Source organism: Acomys russatus, chromosome 13 (genome assembly GCF_903995435.1).
Source record: "Acomys russatus chromosome 13, mAcoRus1.1, whole genome shotgun sequence".
NCBI lineage: Eukaryota > Metazoa > Chordata > Mammalia > Rodentia > Muridae > Acomys > Acomys russatus.
Genome location: NC_067149.1, coordinates 20385089 through 20410827, shown reverse-complemented (window position 1 = coordinate 20410827; position 25739 = coordinate 20385089). Strand labels below are relative to the sequence as shown.

Below are 25739 nucleotides of genomic sequence, written 5' to 3'. Positions count from 1 at the left end.
ACAAACAAGCAAACAAACAAACAAAACCTTTACCATTCACATCAGAAACACCAGAGAAAGGGAGAGCTGGTGGGCAGTGGGTGAGCTAGTCTGTGTTGTGTCTCCGTATCTGCTGACCTAGAAGGCTGAAGCTGTGACGTTAAGGGCACAGGAAGCAAGAAGGAACTGGGAAGGGGCCAGGACTTGGGAAATGTCCCATATACAGAGGAGACAAAGGGGGGCAGCTGGAGAAATGAAAGGGGAAGAGACAGTGATAGCACCAGTGAAGCTTACGGTGTGAGACCTCCCATGGCTGGGACCACCAGTGCTGGGGATGGCACTGTGGACATGGAGACAAGGCCTGGATCATATGAGGTGAGGATGTGCAGAGAGATGTGGAGGCCAAGGAGATGGGTGGGTATATGCGAGGGCTTTGGGAAGACCCTGGGCATCTCTTTCCCCAGCACTGTGTGTCTCTGGCCACGCCTCCCCATAGGTCTCCCTCAGCATGTGGAACTCAGATGACCCTTCATCAGGAAGGACACGGGAATCTTCTGCACTGTAGGTGGGAATGTAAGAAGGCACAAAAAAAAAAAAACAAAAACAAAAACAAAAACAAAAACAAAAAACAAAACAAAACAAAAAAACAAAAACAAAAACAAAAACAAAAAAACCCCTGAAAACTCAAAACAGAATCGTCACATAGTGGAGCAGCCTTGTTTCTGGATACAGACACTGTAACACTGGGGCTGTGAGGGACAGCCTCACTGTTCATAGTTGGGCCAGAAGGCAGAGGCCTCCCAGTGTATAGATGGAAGATAGTCTGGCTAGATGGCAGCATATCATTCACCCATGAAAAGGAAGGGACCCCTACCACATGGATGGACCTTGTGGGGAAAAAAAAAAACCAAACAAAAAAAAAAACCAAGCTAGAGCCGGGTGTGGTGGCACACACCTTTAATTTCAGCACTCGGGAGGCAGAGGCAGGCAGATCTGTGAGTTCAAAGCCAGCCTGGTTTACAAAGAGAGTTCCAGGAGCCGGTACTACCTAGAGAAACCCTGTCTCGAAAAGCAAACCAAACCAAACCAACCAACCAAACAACAACAACAACAAAAAGCCAGGCTAGTAGTGCCAAGAGGCAACACCATCTACTCCTCACATTCACAGAGACAAAAGCAGTAGAGCGTGTGCCAGAGGGTGGAGGAGGGGAGCGTAATGACTATGGAGCATCTGCTTAGGGAGATGGAGAGGTTCTGCAGATGGGTGGTGGAGAAGACTTCCCAAACTGGGTGTGCTCCATACCACTCAACTGTGCAGGCTGAGGAGGCTAAGCTCGGGCAAATACAGCTCAGAAGGAAGGATTTGCCAAGCATGTGCGAGGCTCTGGGGTTAGTCCCCAGCAACACACACACACACACACACACACACACACACACACACACACACACACACGCACACACACACACACGGGTGTGCATTTAATTTAAATTAAATAGCAACTTAATGCAATCAAAGCCATGTGTTGTGCGTCTTGGCATAACATTTTCCCGAAAGTGAAAGAAAGAAAAAAAAAAGTATCAGGTTTCTCTCTCTTCCTTGAACTCCCCAAATCTCTACCCAGGAGCCCCTGTCCAGGTAGCATGGCTCCTGCGTTACAGAACTAAGCAGTCTGGGAAACACCTCGAGGCTACCACCAGTCAGCCCTCAGCAGGGTGCTGGCACCCAGCCAGTGCAGAGCACTCATTAAGCGTGTAGTGGTTACAGAAGAGGAGTATGGACACTGAGAAGGGGCAAATGGGATAGTACACATCAGTAAAGTACCCAGCAGATGCACCCCTAAGCTCCAGGACTTATGGGAAACACCAGGGTTCAACTGGCCATGACTTTGGGGGAGGGGTATAAAGGTGACAGTGCAAGTGGAAGGGCTGAGGCCAAGCTCAGCCTGGCAGGAACTGTGGTGTGGGCAGGAGAGCACCTGAAGGGCCAACATTAGGCAACCTTTCTGCTGGTAGGGTATGGCTGGGAAAGACCTAGCCTTCAGGGAAGTGTGGCTAGGTGGAGACTGTGGGGAGGAGGTGCAGGGAGGAGGCACGAGGAGGTGCCCGGCTCCTGGCTGAGCACTGGTCTCTAGGGAGCTGGTATTTTTGCCTGAAAAGTCCCCGTTAGCCTGCAAAGAGCACTCATTGTTGGGCAGGTGCGGGGGAGGGGGGGTGTGTGGGGGGGGGGGTTGCGCCAGCCTGTGGCCTCTGAATGCCTTTTACAGCAGAGCTATTTTTAAGTCCTCGTTTTTCCTTTCTTCCTCACTCTTCCTTTCCTTCAAACTACACCCTTTGTGTATCTGAGTAGGCAAGGGTGAGGCCAGACACGGGGGTGGACCTGGCTTCCGGTCCTGTTCCTTCCCCCAAATTTCAGGGAAGGGTAGAATTCATTGCTGTACCCCCAAACTTCCTGCTCACTTCCCTTCAGAGGTAGTCAGGGCTGGGAAGCCTGTTCCTGTCTTCCCTCCTGCATAAGGCTACATAGGTATGAAGCTGGGGTTGGGGGATCTCTGCTTATGGCGCCAGAAGATTCTCTGACAGAGCAGAGGGGACAAGGAACAAGGGATCCCTCCCTGGACTCCCCACCCCACCAGCACTGTGAAGATGTCCCACTTGGAGACTTTACTGCCTGTCACTAGCCACAAGGCCTTGGGCCTTTGGGAACTTGAAGCTAGGCCAGAGTGGGTTGCTTAGCCTCTGTGGGCAAAGTAGCAGCACATGTGGAAACCAAGCACATTCTGAGCTCCTAAGAGCTTCCCTAGAGGGAAGTTGTTTTGTTGTTGTTGTTGTTGTTGTTGTTGTTGTTTTTTCTCTGTGATGTTGGGGCTGGTACCTAGGGCCTCAAGCATAGGAGACACACATCATCCTGCTCTCGGGTATAAGGAGGTGAAAGAGCACCTTGGGATCCTAACAATTTGATGCAGTTTCTGTAAAAGTAACGATGCAAATCAAACAGTACACGCTATGCCCGGTCACGGTGATCTTCATGGAAGAACTGAGGAACAGTTCCACAAGAGTGCGTTCTGTGAGAGTGGGTGAGGTGTTTGGCTGAGGACCTCCGGACGTCTACTCCTGTCTGGAGTGATGCTAGCAATACGTTGTGCAAGGGAAATGAATGTTCTCCCTTCCGGTGTACACATGTGCTCATGGGGGTGGGCACTTGTGTGTGGAGGCCAGCGGTCAAGCACGTGTTTGTTTCTTGATCACTCAGAGTCTCTCGCTGACCCTGGAGCCCACTGACTTGACTAGGGTTGCCAGGTTAGTAAGCTTCGAGGAGTCACCTGTCTGCCTCAGTGCCAGTGCTGGGGTCACAGATGCATGCCTCTGCAGCTGGTGTTTACATGGGAATTGGGGATCAAACAGTCTGCCAAGGAAATTGTCTATGCGGCCATTTCCCCAATCCAGGAAAAGCTAGTTTTAAAGGTGATTTCAGCTCTGATATACCTTGCAAGCCTCACAAAGGACATCAGCAAAAGGCTCAGGGTGGTTCAGCAGGTGAGAAGGCTTCTAGAATAACAGGATGCCCCTGGCCGGACTCAGCCTGGCCGCAGTTGGCCATTGCTCTATCTGGTGCGATCCCAGGCAGATCAGCCAGGGGTCACTTGACCTTGGCAACCATCACAGTCTTTACTGTCTTGACTGTCCTGAGCCACAGTGTCACACTCGAGCTCTGACCTCGGTGTACTCTAACTGCACAACAGGCATTGCTGCAAGTCTCTCGGCCCCGCCTGTGTACCCACCCTGCAGTCACTGCCTCAATTATTAGTCCAAGTTCACAGACAGGAAACCAAGGGACACACCAGTTATGAAGTTGTCTGCCGTTCAGCTGGCAAGTGGGAGGCCAGGGTTTGAACCAACTCTTGGTTGCATGTTACCCTGCTTCTTGCCTTTGAGTGCCCCTGAATTCCCAGACCTTAGGACTTCACTGCTCCACAGAGGTGCCAAGCAGGCCAGCCCCTCTGTCTTCCTCTCCTCCTCCTGTGCCTCTCCTCCTGCCCCTCTCCTCCCCTGCTCCTCTCCCCTCTCCTGTCCTTCTTTCCTCCTGCCCCTTAGATTCGGATGACAACTGCATCTCTGTCCCTGCGGTGGCCTCTGTCCATACACTCACATCTGTCTTGTTTGACCCTCCCATGACCCAGCAACACTCTCATCTTAAAGATGGGGGAGCTGATGGGACAAGGTGACACAGCCAGAGGAGCACCATGTCCTTGGTGGCAGCCACTAGTTGCAAATTCCTGCCATTGGTCTCCTTTTGCTTCCTGATCCCACACCACCAGGGATGCCCAGGAAAGCCAAAAGCCTCTCTAGTGGGTACCAGCAATGTAGGGTTCTCTTTCCTCCCAGCAAGAAGTCAGGATTCTTTCAAGGGGAAGAAGGTGTGGAGGGAAAAAGAAACACAAAGCAACCAGACCCCTGTGTGGGTCCCCAAGCCTTCCAACTACCCTGGGCTAGTGATTTAATCACTCTGAGCCTGTGTCTTCAACTGTAAAGGTGGGTTGGAGGTGGCAAAGCCAGTTATGAATCTCTGGGGCTTCATTGCTGCTCAGCAGCAGAAGGGAGGGGTGGAGATGGGGCAGGGACAGAGGGAGAACTAGGAAGGACCAGAGGGCTGGGAGGGCTGCTGAGAAACAGGCTGATGGAGGGAAAAGCAGGAGGGCCTGAGCAAAAGCATCAGGGTAGGAGGAGGTAGGGGCATGCAAGACAGGGCAGGAGGAGGTAGAGGCAGGACAGGGCAGGAGGAGGTAGGGGCAGGCAGGACAGGGCAGGAGGAGGTAGGGGCAGGCAGGACAGGGAAGGAGGAGGTAGGGCAGGGGAAATAGGAGGCATGGAAGGGGCAGGGCAGGGGCAGGAGGAAGCAGGGTGGGGAACAGGTAGGCAGGGCAGGGCTGTGAAACAGTATGGATGGCTCCTTTTGGGGGTCCTTCACTTGTTGGTAACTTTCAGGAAACAGTATTCAGAGACACAAGCTGAGTTTTAAAAGAAACCAAAGTGCGACTACAAAACGAAACACAGTTCACTTCCCAGAAGCTTGGTGACAGCCAGGTCCCAGCCCAGCTTCCACAGCCACTGGGAGAGCTGGAACTGCATTCAGAGGGAACACGAGGAGAAAGGAGGGACAGACTTGGGAAGGGCTTCTGGGGAAGGTGGTCAGACAATGGCCATGGCTCCTGCAGATGTCCAAGGTGGAAACCACCTGGTTCTTGGGGGACATGGGTAGACTGAAGTGTGGCAGTAAGTGGGAGGTGCAGCCACTGCGAGCACCCAGTGGGAAGCGGCTCTGCTTCCATCTACACTGATGTGCCAAGCCACGAATAGCTCCACTCTCTATCAGTGCCTCTTCCAAACAGCTTCTACATCATGTCCCCTTGCCCTAGGCCTGCTGCTCGGGGAGACAAAAACCAGCGAGCATCCCAGACTCTGTTTTCAGTCAACCACATTCTCTTGATGCGCACCTCACAGATGAGGAAACCAAGGCCTAAACACACTAGAATCTGGGGCTGTCCTGACGCAGAGCATGCAGCTCCACCCCATACCACCCACAAAGACTGTGGGAAACCCCAAACTTCTTCCAGCAGGAAGTGTCTCCCACCCCACTTCTGAAAGCCACAGCCACTACCCAGTGGCTGAGGGGTGGCTGCAGCAAGAAGTGGGGTGTGATCTTTCCAGTTCTTTCCACCTCCATTTCTCTGTCCCCAGATCCTTCCCCAGCCCCTCACCCGGAAGGTGCCCTACCTTGTGTGTGAGGCTGGGATCTCGCGAAGCGCTGTCTTCCTCCTCTGAGCTGCCCTGTTCTTCCTCGGATGTGAGGTCCTCTCTGGGGGCCGCTGAGATGGGACAGACCTTGTAGGGCTCCGTGTAGGCGCTAGGCAGAGCAAGAGAGTGAGAGAGGTGGGGGAGAGTCAGAGCTGCTTTTCTGGCCCCACTTCACAATAGAGGGTGACCCAGTGCACACTCCCTTCCCCACCCTGGCCGCAGCAACTCCCTTTTCAGTACATGAGACAAGCCAGGCTCTCTGTGGCCCTGGTCTTACACATGCTAAGACAACCCCAGGTCCCTGTCAGGTCCAGGCGGGCTAAGGTATCGAGGCAAGATCAAAGCAACTTAGCCCAAGCTCAACCGAGGCTTCCTCCCAACATGTGAGACCTTTCTCTTCTCCATTTTAAAATGTTGGGTGTGGGGCTTCTTCTTTTGAGCCACGAGAGGGGGCAGTGTCTCTTGCTACAGGCTTCCTGCTAAAGCACAGGAAATGAGACCCTCGACCAGGTCCACTGTACAGTGGAGTCTCTCTGCACCTGCCTTCTTGTCTGTTGTGGAACTGTGGGTGTCGGTGGTGACAGAAAGCATGCACAGCAATGTGGGTGATCCCAGGGACCTGCCTTCCAGAGCCACCTTGGCAAGTGTGTAACCATTTGTCTCTATGCCACAAGCAGATGGCAGGGAGTCTGGGGCACTCCCTTTTATGACCACTGGTCATAAATAGTGATGGCAGAAGTGGTCCCGTGAGCTTCTGGTCTCTCATCAAGGAGCATAGGTAAATACCAAGCCTTTTGTAGAACATACTGGGGAAGAGAAAAAAAGTTCCCAGCCAGCTTCAAAGGCATCAAACTCCTCCCACATTCAGTTCTGTACATGTTCCCTGAGTCCACTGGGGCCTTCATCATAGCGCCTGTGGGCCAGACCACCTCCTGCCTCCATGTCTATGTCTACCAGTCCGTTCACCATCCACTGGTGAGAGGGATCTTGAAATCCATTTTGGTCATGTGGCCCTTTTGCCGGAAACTCTTTGTAAGCATTCGGACATGGTCTAGATTGCCTCCCACAGCTCGGCCTGTCCCTCACGACCATGCTGGTTAAAAGAGTGGGAAGATCTGGAGTGGCGGCTGGGGCAGTGGGTAAAGCGCCAGTCATACAAGCATGAAGACCCAAGCTCTCGTCCTCAGCACACAGGCAAAAGCTGAGCACAGTAGCGTGCGCCTATACCCCAACACTGAAAAGACGGGGTGGTGGCCAAGATAGGACCCCTCCTGGAGCTCACTGGCCACCAGCCTGGCTGAATGAACAAGTTTTTTGGTTTTGGTTTTTTGGGTTTTTGTTGTTGTTGTTTGTTTTGTTTTGTTTGTTTTGTTTTGGTTTGGTTTTTCAAGAAAAGGTCTCTTTGTGTAGCATTAGCTGTCCTGGACTCTCTTTGTAGACCAGGCTGGCCTCAAACTCACAGTGATCTGTCTGCCTCTGCCTCCCGAGTGCTGGGATCAAAGGCATGTGCCACCACTCCCAGCGTGAATGAACAAGTTTTATGTCTAGTGAAAGAGCCTATGTTGAAAAAGAACTAGGGTGGAGAACAACAGAGGAAAACCCAGGGGCCAAGGGGGTGGCATGCATTTTTAATCGCAGCACTCAGGAGGCAGAGGCAGGTGAATCTTTGAGTTGAAGACCATCTCGGTCTACAGAGCAAGTTCTGGGCCAGCTAGGGCTACGTAGTGAGGCCCTATGTGGAAAAAAAAATGGAAAGAAGACACCCTTATTGAGTTTTGGCTTCCCACACACATGAACATACACACACACATGAGCACATACCTACAGGAACATGATAACACATGAGAAGGCATGTGGAATGTACACCTGCCTGCTTGGCTGGACCCCTGGCTCTATCACTTCAAGCGGGTTACTCCCTTCTGTGTCCTGACTTTTTCTATTTTCACCCATAAAATGGGTGAGAAGTGATGCAAGGATCCAGGGGTGGTCCGGGCTTTCTGGAGACTGATGAAGAAACTGCACAAAGGCCCTCAGCAGGGTGGTGACGACACTTGCTACATGTTAGCATGCTGTCCCCACAGCCTGGCAGTAGCAGATGGATGCGTTGCTCAGCGTAACTTACTGGAATAAAGAAACCACTGCATGCCCATCCTTTGCATTGGCTGGCCTCTCATTTGCTCTCTCCAGGTGGCTCAGAAACAATAAGGATGCTCCCATCTCTATAGTAACTCAATACTAGGTGAGACAGTCAGGTAGCTAGGTCAAATTCAGTGACCAAGAGGCCTGAAACCCACACATCAAGAAGAGGAGGGGTTCTCCATGAGACCTTAGGTGAGTCGACCTTGGTGAGTCAGCCTCAACTATCCTCTGAATTGGAAGTGCCAAGGAGACTCGCAGCGTACACTTTTGGTTGCATCTGAGGCCTTCCAGAGAGGATCAGCAAATGGCTAGAACCACCATGAAAGTGGGTAACACTGGGGCTGGCGGCCTGGGGGACAAAGTGGGAGTTTTTGGCCAGCCTGGGGAATTCTCTGTCTCTGCTTCATGGACATCAAGAGCTTCCACCCGCCCCCCATGCTTCCATGACAGACTGAAACCATCTAAATGCATGAATCACGGTCAACCTTTCCTTCATAGAAGTGTTTCTATCAGGGGTTTCGTGACAGCTATGCAAAGCTGACCAATACACACAACTTGTTTCTAGTCTGTCAGGCTGGGGTCAGTGGGCGCCTTTGGGTCACATAAGAGCACCAGGGTGAAGATGGCCACTTTCTAGCATGTGGGGGGGGGGGTGTGCGGTCCTTCTTAGGCTGTGAAGAGCTACCTTTAACTTCCACTAAGCCGTGTCCTCCCTCTGCATCCATTTTAGGTTTAAAGATAGCACAACAAGCTACCCTAGAGCCTGTTACCTTAACTGACCCGCCAAATGAGCCCGGGGGCCTTTCCAGCAGCCTGCAGTTGTAAAAAGGCCATGTCTCCTCTGTGGCTGGGCCTTGTGCTGTCCAACTCGGACCATTAGCTTCCATCTCTAACAGCACAGTCTAAAGGGCCTCATAACTTATCAGAAAAAGCACTGCCTCTTGGGAGCTGCTAGGCAAGCTTGAGCCCACAGTCCGTCCATCCCAGCTGGAGTTAGACATCTGTGACCAAGGCCAGAATGTGCACCTCTTCTGGCCAGCTGTCAGGGACAGGATGGGGCTGAGCTGGAGCCCTTTGTGAGCTGGAAAAACTGAGATGGAGACTAAGCTAGCAAATGTAATGATGGCAGTTAATAGAACAGCTGGAAGAGCCAGGGGGGAGGACAGAAAGGAGGGTGGGGGACGAAACTGGGATTTCCAAACACTTGGCCTCCACTTCTGACCATTGCCTCCCCAGCCCCACAGCACTTTCTCAGCATGCAGACAACCCCTTTAGGGCCTGCCCAGGTGGCCACTTTTTATTAAGAACAAATTTCTCTCTAGTCCCACTGAGATCTGTCCCTTCCCGTTCTGAACAGGACAAAGCACAGAGGAAATCTGACGAGGTAGAGAGTGACTTCAAGATGGGCTCATCAATCCAAGGCACTCTGTGGCTGCCATGCTGGGCCTCAGCTTCCCCATCTATATAATGGAGGTAGAGAGTGGACAGAAGACCCCTGGGCTGAGGCCAGGCTGCAGGCATCCCTGGGCCTGGCCAGCCTACTACAGCCTCCCATCTGCAAGAACTCTGCTCTGTTGCTCCTGAGGAGAACGCCCCCTGCACTGGGGGTCAGCCAAGGGGTAGAGAGCCTAGTAACATTTCCCAGAAAGGGCTCCAAGGAGAGGCTTTTTAGAGAACTCCATTTCCATTTCTCGCTAAGTAAAAACAAGTCATCTTGCTCCCTGACCTGTGACGTTTCCTCCAGCACAGCCCTGGGGGTTGTAGGGATTGTTTTCCACTTAGGACAGCTCTTCCTAGACGTGACTCACAGACCATGAATTCTACCCTCACACCAAGCACCGACTCAGTGCTTTTTAGTGTGCTCAGAGGGCTACTCAACTGCCACCATGTCTAATGAGATAAAAATTTTCATAACCTCCATGTCCTTTGAACTGTGTCCCCGAGTCCTGGCAACCTCTAGCCTACTTCCTCTATTCTAAACCTCATGTCAACAGGTTCCACTGTATGAGGACTGCTGTGTCTGGCTTCTCTCACTCAGGATGGTGTGTTGAGGGTTCACTCCTGCTGTAGCAGGCATCAACACTTCATTCCTTTGCATGGCTAAGTAATAGTCTATCGACTAGGCAGACCATAATCTGGAATGTCTCTGGGTTTTGCTGTTGTTACTGAGGCTTCTGGGAATGCTGGCGTACCAGTTCTTTTCTTTTTTTTTTTTTTTTTTTTTTTTTTTTTTTTTTTTGCGTACCCAGTTCTTTTTTTTTCTTGGTCTGGCAGAAATAAATTTTATTTTATTAATTTATTCATATTACATCTCGATTGTTAGCCCTTCCCCTGTTTCCTCCCATTCTTCCCTCCCTCCCATTTCTTTCCTTCTCCCCTCCCCTATGTCTGTGACTGAAGGAGACCTCCTCCCCCTATGTATGCTCTTAGAATATGAAGTCTCTTCTTGGTAACTTGCTATCCTTCCTCTGAGTGCCACCAGGTCTCCCCATCTAGGGGACATGGTCAGAAAAGGGGCACCAGAGATCATGTGAGAGTCAGATCTCACTCTCCACTCAACAGTGGAGAATATCCTGTTCGTCGGCTAGGTCTTGGTAGGGGTTCGAAGCTTACTGCCTATATTCTCCTTGGCTGGTGCCTTAGTTTGAGGAGGACCCCAGGACCCAGATCTGCCTGTCATAAAGTTCTTCTTGTAGGTTTCCAGGACCCTGTGGGTCCTACTATTCCCCCATTCTTCCATGCTACTCTCGCCTAAAGTCTCAATCGGATGTCCTCTCCTTTGACCCACTTTCTTGGTAAGTAAAGATTTTCATGGTACGTATCCCTTGGACTAGTGTTTTGATATAAGTGAGTATATACTGTTTGTCTCTTTTTGCTTCTGGGTGAACTCACTCATTATGATAATTTCTAGATCAATCCATTTGTCCACAAATTTTGGGAATTCCTCATTTTTAATAGCTGAGTAGTATTCCATCGTGTAAATATACCACAGTTTCTTAGTCCATTCTCCTACTGAGGGATACTTAGGCTGTTTCCATGTTCTGGCTATTATGTATAAAGCAGCTATGAACATAGTTGAACATATGTCCCTGTTATGTGGTAGGGCATTTTCTGGGTATATTCCAAGGAGTGGGATAGCTGGGTCTTGAGGAAGCCCTATTCCCATTTTTCTGAGAAAGCGCCAGATAGCTTTCCAAAGTGGTTGTACCAGTTTGCATTCCCACCAGCAATGAAGGAGTGTTCCTCTCTCTCCACATCCTTGCCAACATGTGGTGTCATTTGAGTTTTTGATCTTAGCCATTCTGACGGGTGTAAGATGGAATCTCAGTGTCGTTTTGATTTGCATTTCTCTGATGACTAACGAGGACGAGCATTTCTTTAAGTGTTTCTCGGCCATTTGATATTCCTCTGTTGAGAATTCTCTGTTAAGTTCAAGCCCCATTTCGCAATTGGGTTGTTTGGTTTGGTGGTGTTTAATTTCTTGAGTTCTTTATATATTTTGGATATTAAACCTTTGTCAGATGAAGGGTTGGTGAAGATCTTTTCCCAGTCTGTAGGCTGTCGCTTTGTTCTCTTGACAGTGTCTCCTGCCTTACAGAAGCTTCTCAGCCTCATGAGGTCCCATTTATTAATTGTTGACATTAAGGCCTGGGCTGTTGGTGTTCTGTTCAGGAAGCTGTTTCCTGTGCCTATGTGCGTACCCAGTTCTTACGCAGCTGTGGGTGTTTCCTCTAAGCTGTACATATATGTGTGGGACTGCCAGGCAGATGGTCACTATGTTACAAATATTTAGGAACCACCAGACTATCTTCTCATGGTTTTTACATCCCTTCCAGCTCTGCATAAGTGTCCAGGTTCCTCCCCATCCTGGCAAACACTTGTCACAGTTGGTCTTTCATTTTAAAGGAATTTTCCAATAATTTTCTAATCCTTGGGCTCAGTTCAGCCTTCTCCTACCCCATACAAATCCTGGAGACTCTTCTGGCCCAAAGGTGGGAAAAAAAAAAACCAGTCTTGACTGTGGCCATTAAGGTTTATTTTTAGATAATCGATGAGGCTCTAAGTCTAGTGACATAAAGGCTTTTTTTTTTTTTTTTTTTTTTTTTTTTTTTTTTTTTTTTTACATAAAGCTTTTTAAAGATCTGCAGAACTCATAAAATGATAAACTGCTCTAAAGAGGTAACATTCTAGAATAAGCCACAAGGCAGATCTGTGAACTTGATGATCCAATGATGCCTTGGGCTTCAGCCTGGGCAAACAGCAGCCTCTGCTCCCATGGGGAGAGCATTCCCAGAGGCTCTAGGGTTCCTAGGCTGGTGCCCCTAAGAAGAGTGAAACCTGTAAGAGAAGAGGCCTAGCGGAATGAAGTCACACTAATGTTCCCTTGAAGGGAACAATGGGACCCTGGCACCATCTTCCTCCCCTCACCCTCTCCCTCTACCCCTTGGCTCTGCCATATGCCCCTATCATGACGTGCCATCACTGGCTCAACACAATGGAGCCAACTGATGAGGGACTGAAAGCTCCATGGTTATGAACTAAAACAACCTTTTTCAATGTGTAAGGAGATGCACTCAGATATTTTGTTACAGTGATGAAGGCTGATTAACTCATTCAACTCAGGGCACTGGTACGGGCAACAGATGGAGATTCCATTTCTGATCCTTAGAGGCACTGTTGGTACCTGGGCCTGGATAATGTGAGCTGGGCATTATCCAAGCGGCTCCCATCACATCTGCAGAGCTCTCAGAGAGTGCTGCTTCTGCTGAGAGCTCTATAGTCAGCTACACCTCCAGGGGTAATTTGCTGCTTTCCCACTGACCTTACCCGCCTTTTTGGACTTCAGACACAGAGGCGAGGGAACACCTGGAACGCATTTGCCTTCCCAGGCACTGTGGGTGCTGAGACTGAAATCTGGGAGGTGCTGCTGTCCTACCCAGCTTTCACCACTGGCCTGGCCCAGGGCAGGAGGAAATACAGACACACCAGCCTATCATTTTAGAATAACCCAACCACAATGAAGCAGGAAGGGTGGGAGCGATTCCTCTTGCTCTGGCAGCTGGAGAGGATACCGTGGCCTGTGACAGCGGCAGGACACCGTACAGGGTATCTGAAGCCTCTAGGAGCCAGGAGAGGGCTGGCTGCCGGGTCACTGAGCAGGGCAGAAAGCCCACACCTCCCCACAGCACAGCCTGTCAATAAAGCAAGCAGCAGCCTGGGAGAAGAAGAAACTGCATTCTGAGCACTTTCAGGTGCCAAGTGCCCTGTGCCAGGGAGCCAAGATTAAATCTTTATGTAAAAATAAACAAGTACAGCATCTCTGGGATATATATATATATATATTATATTATATATAATTATATAATATACAATATAAATAGTTATATTATATATTATATATATGAAATCTTTAATAAATGTGAAAGTGTGTGTGTGTGTGTGTGTGTGTGTGTGTGTGTGTGTGTGTGTGTGTGAATTTTAAAAAATATACCCATATATCCAGAGTTGTATAAAAATGTTTCAGGTAAAGGGGACATAAGAGAATGAGCTGGATCTCAAGGGGCGACATGCCTCAGAGACTTCCTTAAGAACCTTCCCTGCCTTCCTCAGAGCCCATCCCTGCAGAGTCCTGCCTTCCTCAGAGCCCTCCCCTTGCAGAGCCCTTCCTTCTGGAATCTAGCTGCCACTCTCAGCTGGGGAAACTGAGGCTCTGCTCAAGGCCAACTCTTGCCCTGGCAGCTCCATGCCAGCCCCATGTGCACTGCGCCAGTGCCCACCCTGCTACCAACCTCTCAGACATAAGGTGGACACAGATGACATAGCCAGGCCCACGCCTCTTCCCGTGGCCCATTGTTGCCTCTTCTGGCTCGGACAACAAGAGCAGATGCCTTGGGCAAGGTGCCCATCCTGCAAGGTATGACAACCTGCGAGGAGGTGCCAGGGTACACAACTGGCACAAAGAGGACAGGTACCTGGGTGTGGGCCTGACATACATGAACACGAGGGGCACATGAGGCTGGAGCATGAGAGTTGAGCGGAGACATCACACTGACTGACACCTGACTGTGTCGAGGCTCGGGCCCAGCGGGTAAGGTGACTTCAGCAGGGCACAAGCCCTTGTCTTAAGGCTCACTGCTCTTCCCCTGAGAATAGACCAGGCTTTGGCCTAGACACGGATCCTGCTATATTCTAGACCCTGTTGTGACAGAACAGGAACAACAACAGCAAACCGCTCCCCCCCCCCCCCAAAAAAAGAAAAACGAATCAGGATTAGTATGTGGAAGAAGAGTCTGGACACCTTCCTTACTCTGGCATCACCTAAGGAACAAAATTAAGTCCACAAACTACAAACTGGAGGGGAAGTGGGGGCTATTAAAAGACCATACGTCTTGTGGGTTTTATTTTGGGGGAGGACTCTGTCCTCAGCCCACTTCTACTCACAGAAGTGCTTTTTCTTTTCTTAAATATGTTCTCTACTTTTTCTCCACACCTACCTCGAGAGACACGACTTCTCCATCTCTCGCTCTGGCAGCTGCCGGCATCTCCATGTCACCTGTACTGTGTTTATCTCCTAATCTCTAATAAAATTGTCCGTGGGTTTCCTTTTGATTCTATTCCTAAACTATTTTATTAACAAAGCCAAGGCTCCTAAAAGGCAACCTCGGTTTCCATGGTAACACTATCATGTTCTAGCACTCTGATCCAGGAAAACTGGAAAGCAGCCACAGAGGGAACAGGTTAGAGGCTGGCTGGGGTCCAGGAGGTGCACAAAGGGGTATGGGTTCAGGAAAGCAGGAGGCTATGAATGGGATGTGGGAAGCAAAGCCACTAAAGCTCAACTCATCTGGTCCCAAACATGGTGTTTGTTTTTATCTCTTTTATTTTTATTATTTTTATTTATAGAGAGGATATCATGTAGCCCAGGCTGGCCTTAAACTCTCTATGTAGCTGACAACGGCTCTGGATTTCTGATCCTTCTGCCTCCACCTTGCCAGTGCTAGGATTACAGGAATTTGTCACCATGCCCAATTTATGATCTAACTCAGGGTCTCCTGCATGCTGGGCAAGCACACTGAACTGACCTCTATTCCCAGAGTCATTTCTCTTACAATATGGCACAGAGTATGTTCAGGTAGCTAAGGCATTGTGGCATTTGCACTCAGGTTTTAGCAGAGCCTGTGTGTAACTGGCACCAAGCCTGTTTTATGTTTTGTTTTGTTTTGTTTTGTTTTGTTTTGTTTTAAGAAAGTTTCCACATTCACACCCATCTTAAGGAACTTCTGGGGCATGAAGCCAACCTTCCCCCTAGGTGCTGGGGCCGCACAAAGCTGGCCTCGCCTGGCTGCCCTCTAAACAGGCAAGGAAAGCAAGGCTCAGCACTTCAGGCACAGATGGCAGATCAGTGGCCACAGCTTGCAGGAGGGTCCACTATGGGGCATGAGATGACTGTTCTCTGAGGAACTAGGGTGCTGACCCCTTGGAGGGAAGAGGCATGGGGCGGGGAGAGAGCGGGGTGGGGCTGCTTTTTCCTTACAGAATAACAAAAAGCTTCACCCTTGAGGTGGAAGAGGGGCACCACCCTGGGACCCACCCAGCAGAGCCCAAATGCACCTCCAGAGCTCAGGGTGGCTAGTTACCCCTCCTCCACCTCCCAAACCTTGTCCAGCATTTCCTGTAAACACTGACACTTCCTCCCCTGGGACTGGCCTGGCAGCCCTGGGGCCACACCCAGCCGCCTGATAGAGCCCAGCACACAATGGCTGGCTGGGGCTCCAGATAGCCACTCCTCGTCCCAGGCCTATCCAGGGATCCAGACCAATACCACCCAACTCTATGTTCCGGTGTTGTGTATATACTAAAGCCCATGAGCTCTGGTAGGGGACAGCAGCAGCTTAGACTACAGTGGGAACAGCCCAAGTGGGTGTCCAAAGCCTAGACTCTACCAGTTCTAGGCATGCCATCTTGGAAGACAATATTCTGCACCTCGGTGGTGTCAGCTCTTGCCTCCTTTGCTTACTTGGGTCATTGTGAAGAGTTAGTTGAGGACACAGTGCCCACTGGAATTCCTGATTTTAAGCATTAAGTGAGAAGTCATAGACACAGGTCCACAGGCCATCATCCTCCAGGGACTAATCCATCACTCCCAACAAGGAGAGAGATGAGCCAGAGAGAACTGCAGAAACTAGGTCAGGTCTAGACCTCTGGCCAGAAGCTGCCCCTGTGTTAGGTAATTCCTATTCTCTGCGTGAGCCCTGGAGGACCCTGGGCAGCACCCCAGACTACCCTCACTGAGGGCATGTTGGACCACCCTCTCTATACTCGAGGGGAGTCCTGGGAGCATTCCTGGGGCCCCCCAAGGCTGGGTATCTGGAAGTTGTTATGAGCTGTGTGGCTCAAAGTCTTCTTTTTTTGGTCAGTAATTACTTTGAAATATGGGTTCTGAGAATTCAGCAACCGTGCCAGCTGGCAGGGTCCTCGCCCCACACACCCAGGACAGACCATGACAATACAAGGCTGGGAAAACCACCCATCTCATAGAGAGCGTTCTGGCTTGTGATGAAAGAAATGGCTAGAATAAAAGCAATGAGTTGAAAGCAGAACCCAAGGGCCCTGCCTCCCCCAGCCCGACTTAGAGGACCCCAAATCCCACTCAAAACATTCCCCTCACCACACACCCAGATCCAACCAAGGACACCAGTTAGGTCCTAGCTAATGACTCAAAAGAAAGCTGTGTGAACAAGCCCAAAGCATGAGTTAGGAGAGCTCCCCTAACAGAAAGGCACCTAAACGTAAGCAAACAGGATGGTGGCCCTGGGTTTCTACCCCAAGCCCTGTCCCACTCTTTTGCCCTTGGAATGCCACTTCCCAAGATCTGCTTCAACCCATATTCCTCCTCTGCCCAGTGGGCCACCACTTCCCCAGTTCTGCCTTATCCTACATCCCTCTTATGCCTGTGGAACTCTCAGCCCCAGGCTTGCTGAACCCTCGGGCTCTGGGGACCCTCACTTAGAAATCTGGGATCTGAACAGAAAACATCTTAAGGCAGCTTTCCAAGTGTCAGCTGGGCTGGCACAGCTCTACATTCTGTCCTGAGTGTCATTAAGGGACCAAAGTCTGAGGACGTTTCTGGTAGAAGCCTGCCTTCAGGTGCCTCTAATGCTAGCCTCTGAACCCCTGCCCTGATAAACCTCAACTGCAGCTAATAGGACCTCTTAACTTTCTACCAACTTGTTCACCTGGTATGAGGAAACTTATAGAACTTTCGGGGTGGTAGAGGAAACTGCTGATAAAACTGTGATGACTCACAAACAAACAAACAAACAAACAAACAAACAAAAAACAAAAACTGTGATAACACGACAGCCCTGTGTGGAAAGCAAGAGCTGCGCAGTGATGAAGTATTGGCTTGTTTGGGGGTGAAACATCCAGCCAGCTGAACCCAGACTCCAGCACTGCCTGCTGCACTCAGCCTCCAGGACTACTTCCTCCACTCCATTCAAGCCCCTGGAGGAGAGGATGGAAGGGAGGGTACTGTATTCCTGTTTCCTCGGTTCATCACACAGTTTCTTTGTGGGGACAGCAGAATGAGCCCTGGCTTCCCAACAAATAGGGTTGCATGGCTGACGGATGGTGCTCTGCAGGCCAGGCCTGCTGCAGAACCCTAGGCAGAGGACTCTGCAGTGGGGTAACTCAGCATCACCCTCAGGAGGTCTTCTAGAGAGGGGTTCAGTGCTTGCATGCAAAGAGCACAGTGCAGTGGATGCCAGGGCTCGGATTGGCAGGTCTGCCAGGGAAACCCCCATGAACACACACAGAGGATGCTTTCCAAGCTGTGGGGACCCAGGCACCATGCTGCTGTACAGAGTGCAGTTCAGCTTGCTATTTATGGGGCTTATGGCGTGGCCAAGTTCTGGGCTAGGTTTGGCATGAAGACCCTTCCCTTCATTCAGTGTCACAGACTAAATAAAAAAGAAAATCAATCAAGTGAGCTGTGAAACCCAAGAAGGAAAGACACCAATTTAGACTCTCATTCTTGAAGAAGTACCAAGTATTCAACTCTCGGGATTTTTTTTTTTAATTAAGGAGCATGAAACTTCATTTGATAAATATAACAAATACTTCAAACATATATTCATGGTGACCCTGGTTTCTGTATCCACAGTGGGGAGGAAGCGGAGCCAGGGAATTCCTGAGCATCCAGCCCATGGCCCTGTAGGTGGAGAGGCAAGCTCTGACATCCACTGCTGCATTCACCCACCCCCTGCCTCATCTTTGCCTCCAACCAAGCATTCAACATGCAAGGCACCTGAGTCTAAAGGAAAGAGGACAAACCTCTTCCCCAGGAGTTTATGGTCTAGCAGGGAATTGCCACAGGAATACACTGACAGCCACAAACCAGAGAGGATGGCAGAGCTTGCAAAACTATATGAAAAGGACAGATGGACTGCTTGTATTTGAGAAGGCCCACTGTGCATTCTGGGGAGTGCAGGACACACAGACAGGGACTCCAGGCTCTTGATTCAAAGTGTGGTCTGGGGTGGCATTGATGCAGGAACTCGGGTGTGCAAGGGAATAATATGGTCTTCAGCAACTGGTTCTGGGAGGCTGAGAGGGGTATACAGAGGCTGAAGAATGGATGAATGAGGAAAGCCTTCAGGGTGGCTCTAGAGCCTTGCCTCTTCCCCCTCAAGCTCCAGGGAAGAGGAAGTTAAGAAGGGAGTGTGTGTCCTCATAGGCTTGAGAGGCAGTACAACACAGCTTAAGTCAAAGCCTCTGCTTTCAAACTTGTTCCTGTTTCTGGGGCAGGACAGGGCCATACTCACACATTCCTGTCCTCCAGGACAGCCGTTCTAGTCCTGTGCTGCCTGCCCCTGCCAGAGGGCAGGTTGTTAAGGCTGGACAATGCCATCCTGAGGCCCAAGACCTTCCCACATGGGTGGAGGGCCTAGCTGGGAATACTGTGAGTGGCTTTGAGGACAACTTGGCCTGATACCCTCGAGTGTGTGGCCACAGTTCTTCAGATCTCCTCACAGAGCTGCAGCTGGAGCAGAGACACCACTAAACAAAAGCTCACCCCCATGCTTGGTCTCAGCTGAGCGCCCTGCCAGACATCTGGCTTTCAGCAGCACTGGTTCTCTCCCAAGGAGGACTGCAGAAAGCATGGTCTGAAGTCTGGCATTCTGGAGGACCAGGCAGGCGACCTCCAGCGCCCAGGTGTGAGAAATGAGCAGTAGGGGCCCTCAATCATACTTGCCCAAGAGACTGCTCTCAGAGCTCCTCCCCAACTCGAGCCCTTTCTAGATAAGTGGGAAGGACAGTGTTCTAGCCACGTCCTTTGGTGTGACTTTTCTTCTATCTTTCTGAAATCTTATCTTTAAAAAAGCTCTTAACTGAGCCTGCTTATCTCTTTCCTCCATCCCTTCTGTGTCTCCAAATTATGAATTATTCACAGAGCCCATCTCTGTTCATTCGTCTTACATGGTTTCCACACAAACCAGGGCAGGGCAAGGCAGGGTTTATCCCAGCAGCCCTGCCATCCTTAGGCAGCCTAGGAATGGAGAATGCCCATCTGGCACACACATGGCAGTGCCTCATTGTGGCAACTCCCTGGCCATCACTGTCTTTCTTCTTCCTTTTCTTTCATGTCTTTTTCTCTTTGGGTGTGGGGTGGGTAGACAGGGACTTACTATGTAGCGCTTGCTATGTAGAACAGGCTGGTTTTGAACCCACAGAGACCCACTTGCTTCTGTCTCCCCAGTGTTGGGATTAAAGGTGTGCACCACCACAACCCACCCTGTCTTTCTGCTTAAGAATGATTTTGGTGTAGCAAAGTTCCCATCACAGAAGGCCCCAACTGAGCTAGCTCAGATGATCTCTGGTCATCAGTCCTTTTGAGAGGTACCATGTCAACATGGGTCACCCTGCCATCTTACTTGTGGAGATAGCCCAAACATGGGACAAGTGGAAGAGGCTCACCCAAGCTCTCTGAAGACTAGCAAGACTGCCCCATTATGAAGACACAAATAAGAAGCTGTGAGAGACTCTGGGTGCTCAGCTGATACAAGGGTCACTAGGATACAAGCATGAGTTCTAAGCAGCGTGTTGCTTAGCGTGTGCCCGAGGCTATGCTGGCTGTCGTGGCACTGTGACAGAGATTAAAATGGTAGAGAACAGAAAACATACAAACTGGGAGGTAGCCAGAGATCACCACTTTAAGCATCATGCTCTGGACAGCTCTGAGTATGCACTGCTCACCTTGGCATCACTTCAGACACAGGAGTGATGTGCCATGTTAGGACAGCCACAATATAACCAGAGAGGAAACTTTTCAGCTCCATTCACATCTTAGGGGGTCACTAGCATTAGTGGGGTCCATTAAAAAAACGTGTGGTAGGCAGACTCCATGTGGTTGCTAAAAAGAACAGGTCAGAGCTATGTGGCCTGATGAAGAAGTATCTCTACAGTGGCAGAGGTCCAGAAAGAGCATCCTATATGCCTGCGTCCATGTCTAGAAAAAAGGGGAAGAGGGGGCTGAAAAGACGGCCCAGCAGTTAAGGGCACAGGTTGCTCTTCCAGAGGTCAATTTCCAGCAACCACATGGTGGGTCAAAGCCATCTATAATGGGACCTGATTCTCTCTTCTGGTGTGCATGAAGACAGTGTATATATATATATATATATATATATATTACATATAGTATGTATGTATGTATGTATATAAAACAGTTTTTAAAAATCTTGAAAAGAGCCAGGCGTGGTGGCGCACACTTTTAATCCTAGCACTCAGGAGGCAGAGGCAGGTGGATCACTGTGAGTTAGAGGCCAGCCTGGTCTACAAAGTGAGTCCAGGACAGCCAAGGCTATCCAGAGAAACCCTGTCTCAAAAAAAATAAAAAATTTTTTTGAAAAAAAAAAGAGAGAAAAGGAAAAAGGTGTATACTCTCAAGAGGTAGGGTGTGTACCATGCACTGTGTGAACGCCATGGCTGGCGTGCATGTGGAAATACAGAGATCAGAGCACAACTCTTGCCAGGCAATTTTCTCCCACTACCTTGTGGGATCTGGGATTAAATTTGGGGCACCAGGCGTACACACAAGTGTCTCTCTTACCCACTGGACTATCTTGCTAGCCCATACACGACCTGTTATAGAACATTTAAAATGTTTCCTGCACCAAACAGGATAACTTGATTTCCCTACGCCCACTAGACTATCTCAACAATACTTGGGAGAGAAACCTGCACATTGAGACCATGGCCTTGGGCTAAGCCTACTCCTCCATGTCTCGGCCTGTTACTCTGATTGCCACAGGCTGCCCCCAAAAAAGAGTCTCCCTCATGGCAATAATCAGCCTCCCAGGACCCACAGATGAGGTCTCAGGGCTCAGACTAGGAACACTAACAGCAAGCAATACGGGGTCCACAGACATGTCCCATCTGATCCTCATGGTGAGCCCTCAAGTTCCACAGTCCCATGTCACTTCCTACATGAAGAGAACAAGACTCAGTGCAATTAATTCCCAGGGCTGCCAGGTAGAAAGTACCACAGAAAGCTTTCTATGCTTCCCAATCCGGTGCTGAGCAGAAGGGGAGGCGCTGGAAAGCCAGGCCTCCTTTGTGCAGGCACAAATCCTCCTCAAATAAAGCATCCAGCTCCTTTCTGCCTCCATTTTTTCTGCTGGATTCAGTAAAGTCAGGGCCACTGGACACAGAGCATCCAGCCATACTGTACCAGGACATGTTCCCCACAGCTGGGGTCGGAGAGGAGCTCCGGGAGGACTGTCTGACTACATCCTGGACCATCTGACAACACTGCAGTTCTTCTGTCTTCTCTTTGTCTGGGTTTGAACATCTGTAACTGGCCATCATTCCCTTTTGGGAGACAGGAATTATGACCAGTGTGGCTTGGACCCAGCACCTCACCTGGGCCTGGTCTCAGAGATTTAAACAACAGGATTCAGATGAGCCTGGATTCAGGGAGAGCAACACACACACACACACACACACACACACGCACGCACGCACGCACGCACGCACGCACGCACGCACACACACACACACACAGAGAGACAGAGACAGAGACAGAGACAGAGAGACAGAGAGACAGAGAGACAGACAGAGACAGAGACAGACAGGAGAGAGAGACCGACCTTTTGGGCTGTTGTATTTTACACTGAGGCTATGAATCTTCACTATGAATCTTTGGCTTTAGCCCTGTGGCATTACAAGCTACCCTGGGGCCCATAGTGGTGGATATGCCAGACCAACCACAGATCTTTAAAACTGAAAGCTTTTCTGACGTGGTGGCTCACATCTTTAATCCCATGCCCAGATGAAGGCACCTGCTCGCTAACCTCTTGACACTGCTCCATGGAGACCCTATGCAGTGAACCCAGCTAAGCCACACAGTTTCTCAGCTACAGAACTGAGGGATGGAAATGAATGTGGTTCTAAGCCACTAAAGCACTGGTTCTCAACCTGGGGGTCAAGCGACCAATTCGAAGGTATTGCCTAAGACCATGGGAAAACACAGATTTTTTTTGTACTGCAATTCATAACAGTAACACAATTACAGTTATTAAGTAACAATGAATATAATTTTATGGTTGGAGGTCGCTACAACAGGAGGAACTGTATTAAAGGGTCTCAGCTTTAGAAAGATTAAGCTGAGAACCACTGCATTCCAGGTATGGAAAGCAGCAGCACCTAGAAGAAAGCATGCTGTCTAAACCTTGGCACGATCTTTAGGGTCACTTGGCCAAATGCTTCATTGTGCACATAGGAAAACAGAGCTCAGGACATGGATGGAGCCCAGCAAAAATGGTTACAGAGCAAGCAGCAGAGAGTGGCGGTGCCTTGACGTAAAACAGCTAATGCTGCCTCGCACAGGGTGACTCAAGGCTCTCAGCCTAAAACTAAACGGTCATAAATGACATCTTATGAATGACGATAATTGGTCACTTCAGACACCAAAGGGGGGGAAAACACTGCCTCCATTTCAGCCAGCAGCAGGGGCTGGATTTACATGAAAAGCATCTGGATTTCGGGGCAAGAGAAGGGACCAGGCCTAAGACTCAAGAGATGCTGCCTAATGCAAGGAAAGGCTGGTCCCCGAGGCCAGGGCCTCTTCAGTACCACTCTGCCCCCAGCCATTAGCTCTAATTGGCCCACTCAAAGAAGGCTAATACATGCCTGTCACCAAGGCATTGTGGGCTAAATGCAGCTTGACAGTCAGCCTTGAGGTGAGCAGTCCCCTCTCCTAGGATAACTGGGAGGCTGGCCAGGCCCCAGGCTCAGAGGACATTGTCTTGCTTGCCCCTCCACTGCTGGGGGATGAAAGGCTCATAGTTAATCACAGGTGGTTTCAATGGAGGCTGGCAAAGGTCCCCCGGGACAATTCAATCCTTCCTCACAGCAAGGGCAGGAGGTGGTGAAGGCTTGAGTGTAGGTCTGGCAGGTGACATGCTGGGCACCCCCAGCCTCTCCTCCTGCAGAAGGACTGTGGGCTGAGGCTCTGTGTCTTCCTCAGTCCCTCCCTGCATGGAGCCATCTGCTACTGGCCTTTCTTCTTAGTCCCCAGAGGAGGCCTTTGTGCATTGTTGTCCCTTGCATTTGCAAACACCCCCCCCCCCCCCACTTTGCAGATTCTCAAGTGTTCTGAACCTACCTCAAATGCCAGTGGGAAGCCTGAGAATGCTGCTAGGAAGACTTTCCTTCATGCCTGACCACTTTCCCTGCCCAGGATCCTGCTCTGGCAGGGCCATAAAGAGCCCTCAGGACTCAGCTCCCTGCCCATTCAGGGTTGAGACTCCAGTGAAATTACTGGACTGGAGTCAGACAGATCAGTTGCAACCCTAGCTTCTGCTCTCAAGGCCAAGAGCGCCCGGGAGAACCCTGCTTGCTCTAAGCCTGTTTCCTCACATCCTCCTTGCTTCTGGGGCCTGCCCACAGACACCGCTCACCAGCCTGGCTGCTCTTCCTGCCCTCCCACCTCTCTGCTAGTCTTCTCTGTCTTATCCTTCTTTATCACCAGGCCCCTAAACTGCCTTTTGCAGAGGGGACCCAGAAGCAGCTTTTGGACTCCCCACACGTCTCAGGCTGATTTTGGCTGAGTGAATGCCATGAGATACTTGCAACTCTCCCCTCCTGCAGACCGAACCCACAAGAGGAAGGCTGCTGTCTGGCAAGAGGCTGTGACGTGAAAGTGTAACAGCTATCAGAGATGACATAGGCCTCTCATACACACAGCTTCAGAAGACACTGGTCGCTTTGAAGATCTTTTAACAGCTGGGCCCCAAGCCCTCCTCACAGTGTCAAGGACACAGGAATGAGCTGTCAGTGGTGGGTAGAGAAGGGACTCCGTGAATACCCTGGGGAGCAGGGTTAGCACCTAAGTGGGGAGAGGAAAGGACTCGAGGTGTCCCCTGTGGAGTGACTGCATGCCCCTTTCAGATAGATGTTAGACTCCACGTTCCACCCTGCTGTCCTGCCTCCCCTCTGCTTGCACACAGCAGCCTAGCTCTCTCCCTTCCCCAGGGCGGGGCTCAGACTCCTCCTGTATGCAAGGATGCAGACAGGCCCCAGAGTAGCCCTGTAGTCTCCTAGTCACACCCTTTAACAAAGCCTGGGGCCTTCAGGGGGACACGACTGTTCATCCCAGAAAGTGACCAACTGCCTGAACTCTTGACCAAAGAATGTACTGACTCACTCTGTAGCTCCTAACTGGCCTAGACCTTTGGCCTCTGGCCAGCAAGGAAGTTTGCCTTTGAACAGAACCTCCTTGGAAACCAGATGGAGCATCTATGAGGGGCTTCCCAAAGGGGGCAAGGCCAGAGACTCCCAGCACTGACATCATTCTTCTTTTCTCCATGGCCACCCAGAACAGCTCGAGGCGTGGCTGGGGCCCTCCACACTCCACCCTAGGTCAGAGCCAGGGCCTGTTCTCGCTCAGACAACAGTCCCAAGCCATGACGCAGTGGCTTTGCGGCCTTGAGCTCTCAGTCTAATGCTGCCACTTGTAAGCAGTGTGACGCTGTCCCATACCCTAGGAGCTTCCGGTCCTTCTTGCTGTCCCCTGCAGGGTCTGAAGGAATGTCCTTCTTCAGGTCCCCTTCACAGGCACAATCATACCAATAGCAGTTAATTCTCGGAGAGCCAGCCACACGCCAGGGCCTGCCCCAAACCCTTGGCACATACCCTGCCTTTCCCACAGAGACTGGTGGCCTCTATCACCCCTAGCCAGGTAAGGTACTCAAGGAGAGCTTCTCACTTGAAGCCTGGCACAGAAAACAGACTCCTGGCCCTAATGTCCTTCTGTCTATCCCTGATCCCATGTCCCTGGGGATCCTGAGCAAGTACTCAGTAGAATCAGCCATCCGGACAGAACGGAAATGATCTGCAAACTGTAAAGTGCGCGAGGGTGTGCTGCTTCATTAAGCTTCCAACTTTCTGAGAATTCTGGGTTTTCTAGTCCAGATTTTAGAGTCCTGAAAGGAAGTCCCTAGGCTGTTCCCTGCTCATACAACCCAGGGCCAAGAGGAGGATGGTTACGCACAGTGTGTACTTAGTCTACCCACGTCTCCTCCACTGTGGGATAGCTCATCACCTTGCTTTTCTCACCTGTGAAACAGGCTCGAAACACTAGGCTTATAGGACCATCAGAAGGCTTGGTGGTTCAGGATAGATAATAAAATAGCACATGGCACAGCCTTTCCCCTACTCCTGGCTTACCTTATTTTCATTCATTTTTTCATTTATTTATTTATTTAATTATTGAGTGGCACATATCACAATGCATGTGCAGAGGTTAGAGGACAACACTGGGGAATCAT

At 50.4% G+C, this 25739-nt stretch overlaps 1 protein-coding gene across 1 annotated transcript in view; it reads right to left on the bottom strand.

The window, feature by feature from the left end:
- Positions 1 to 25739, bottom strand: part of Fgd5 (FYVE, RhoGEF and PH domain containing 5) — a 100306-nt gene that overhangs the window by 52459 nt on the left and 22108 nt on the right. The window contains exon 3 of the mRNA XM_051154927.1: positions 5752 to 5881. Within this exon, the coding sequence (XP_051010884.1) occupies positions 5752 to 5881 (130 nt within the window). The remainder of the gene's footprint in view (positions 1 to 5751; positions 5882 to 25739) is intronic.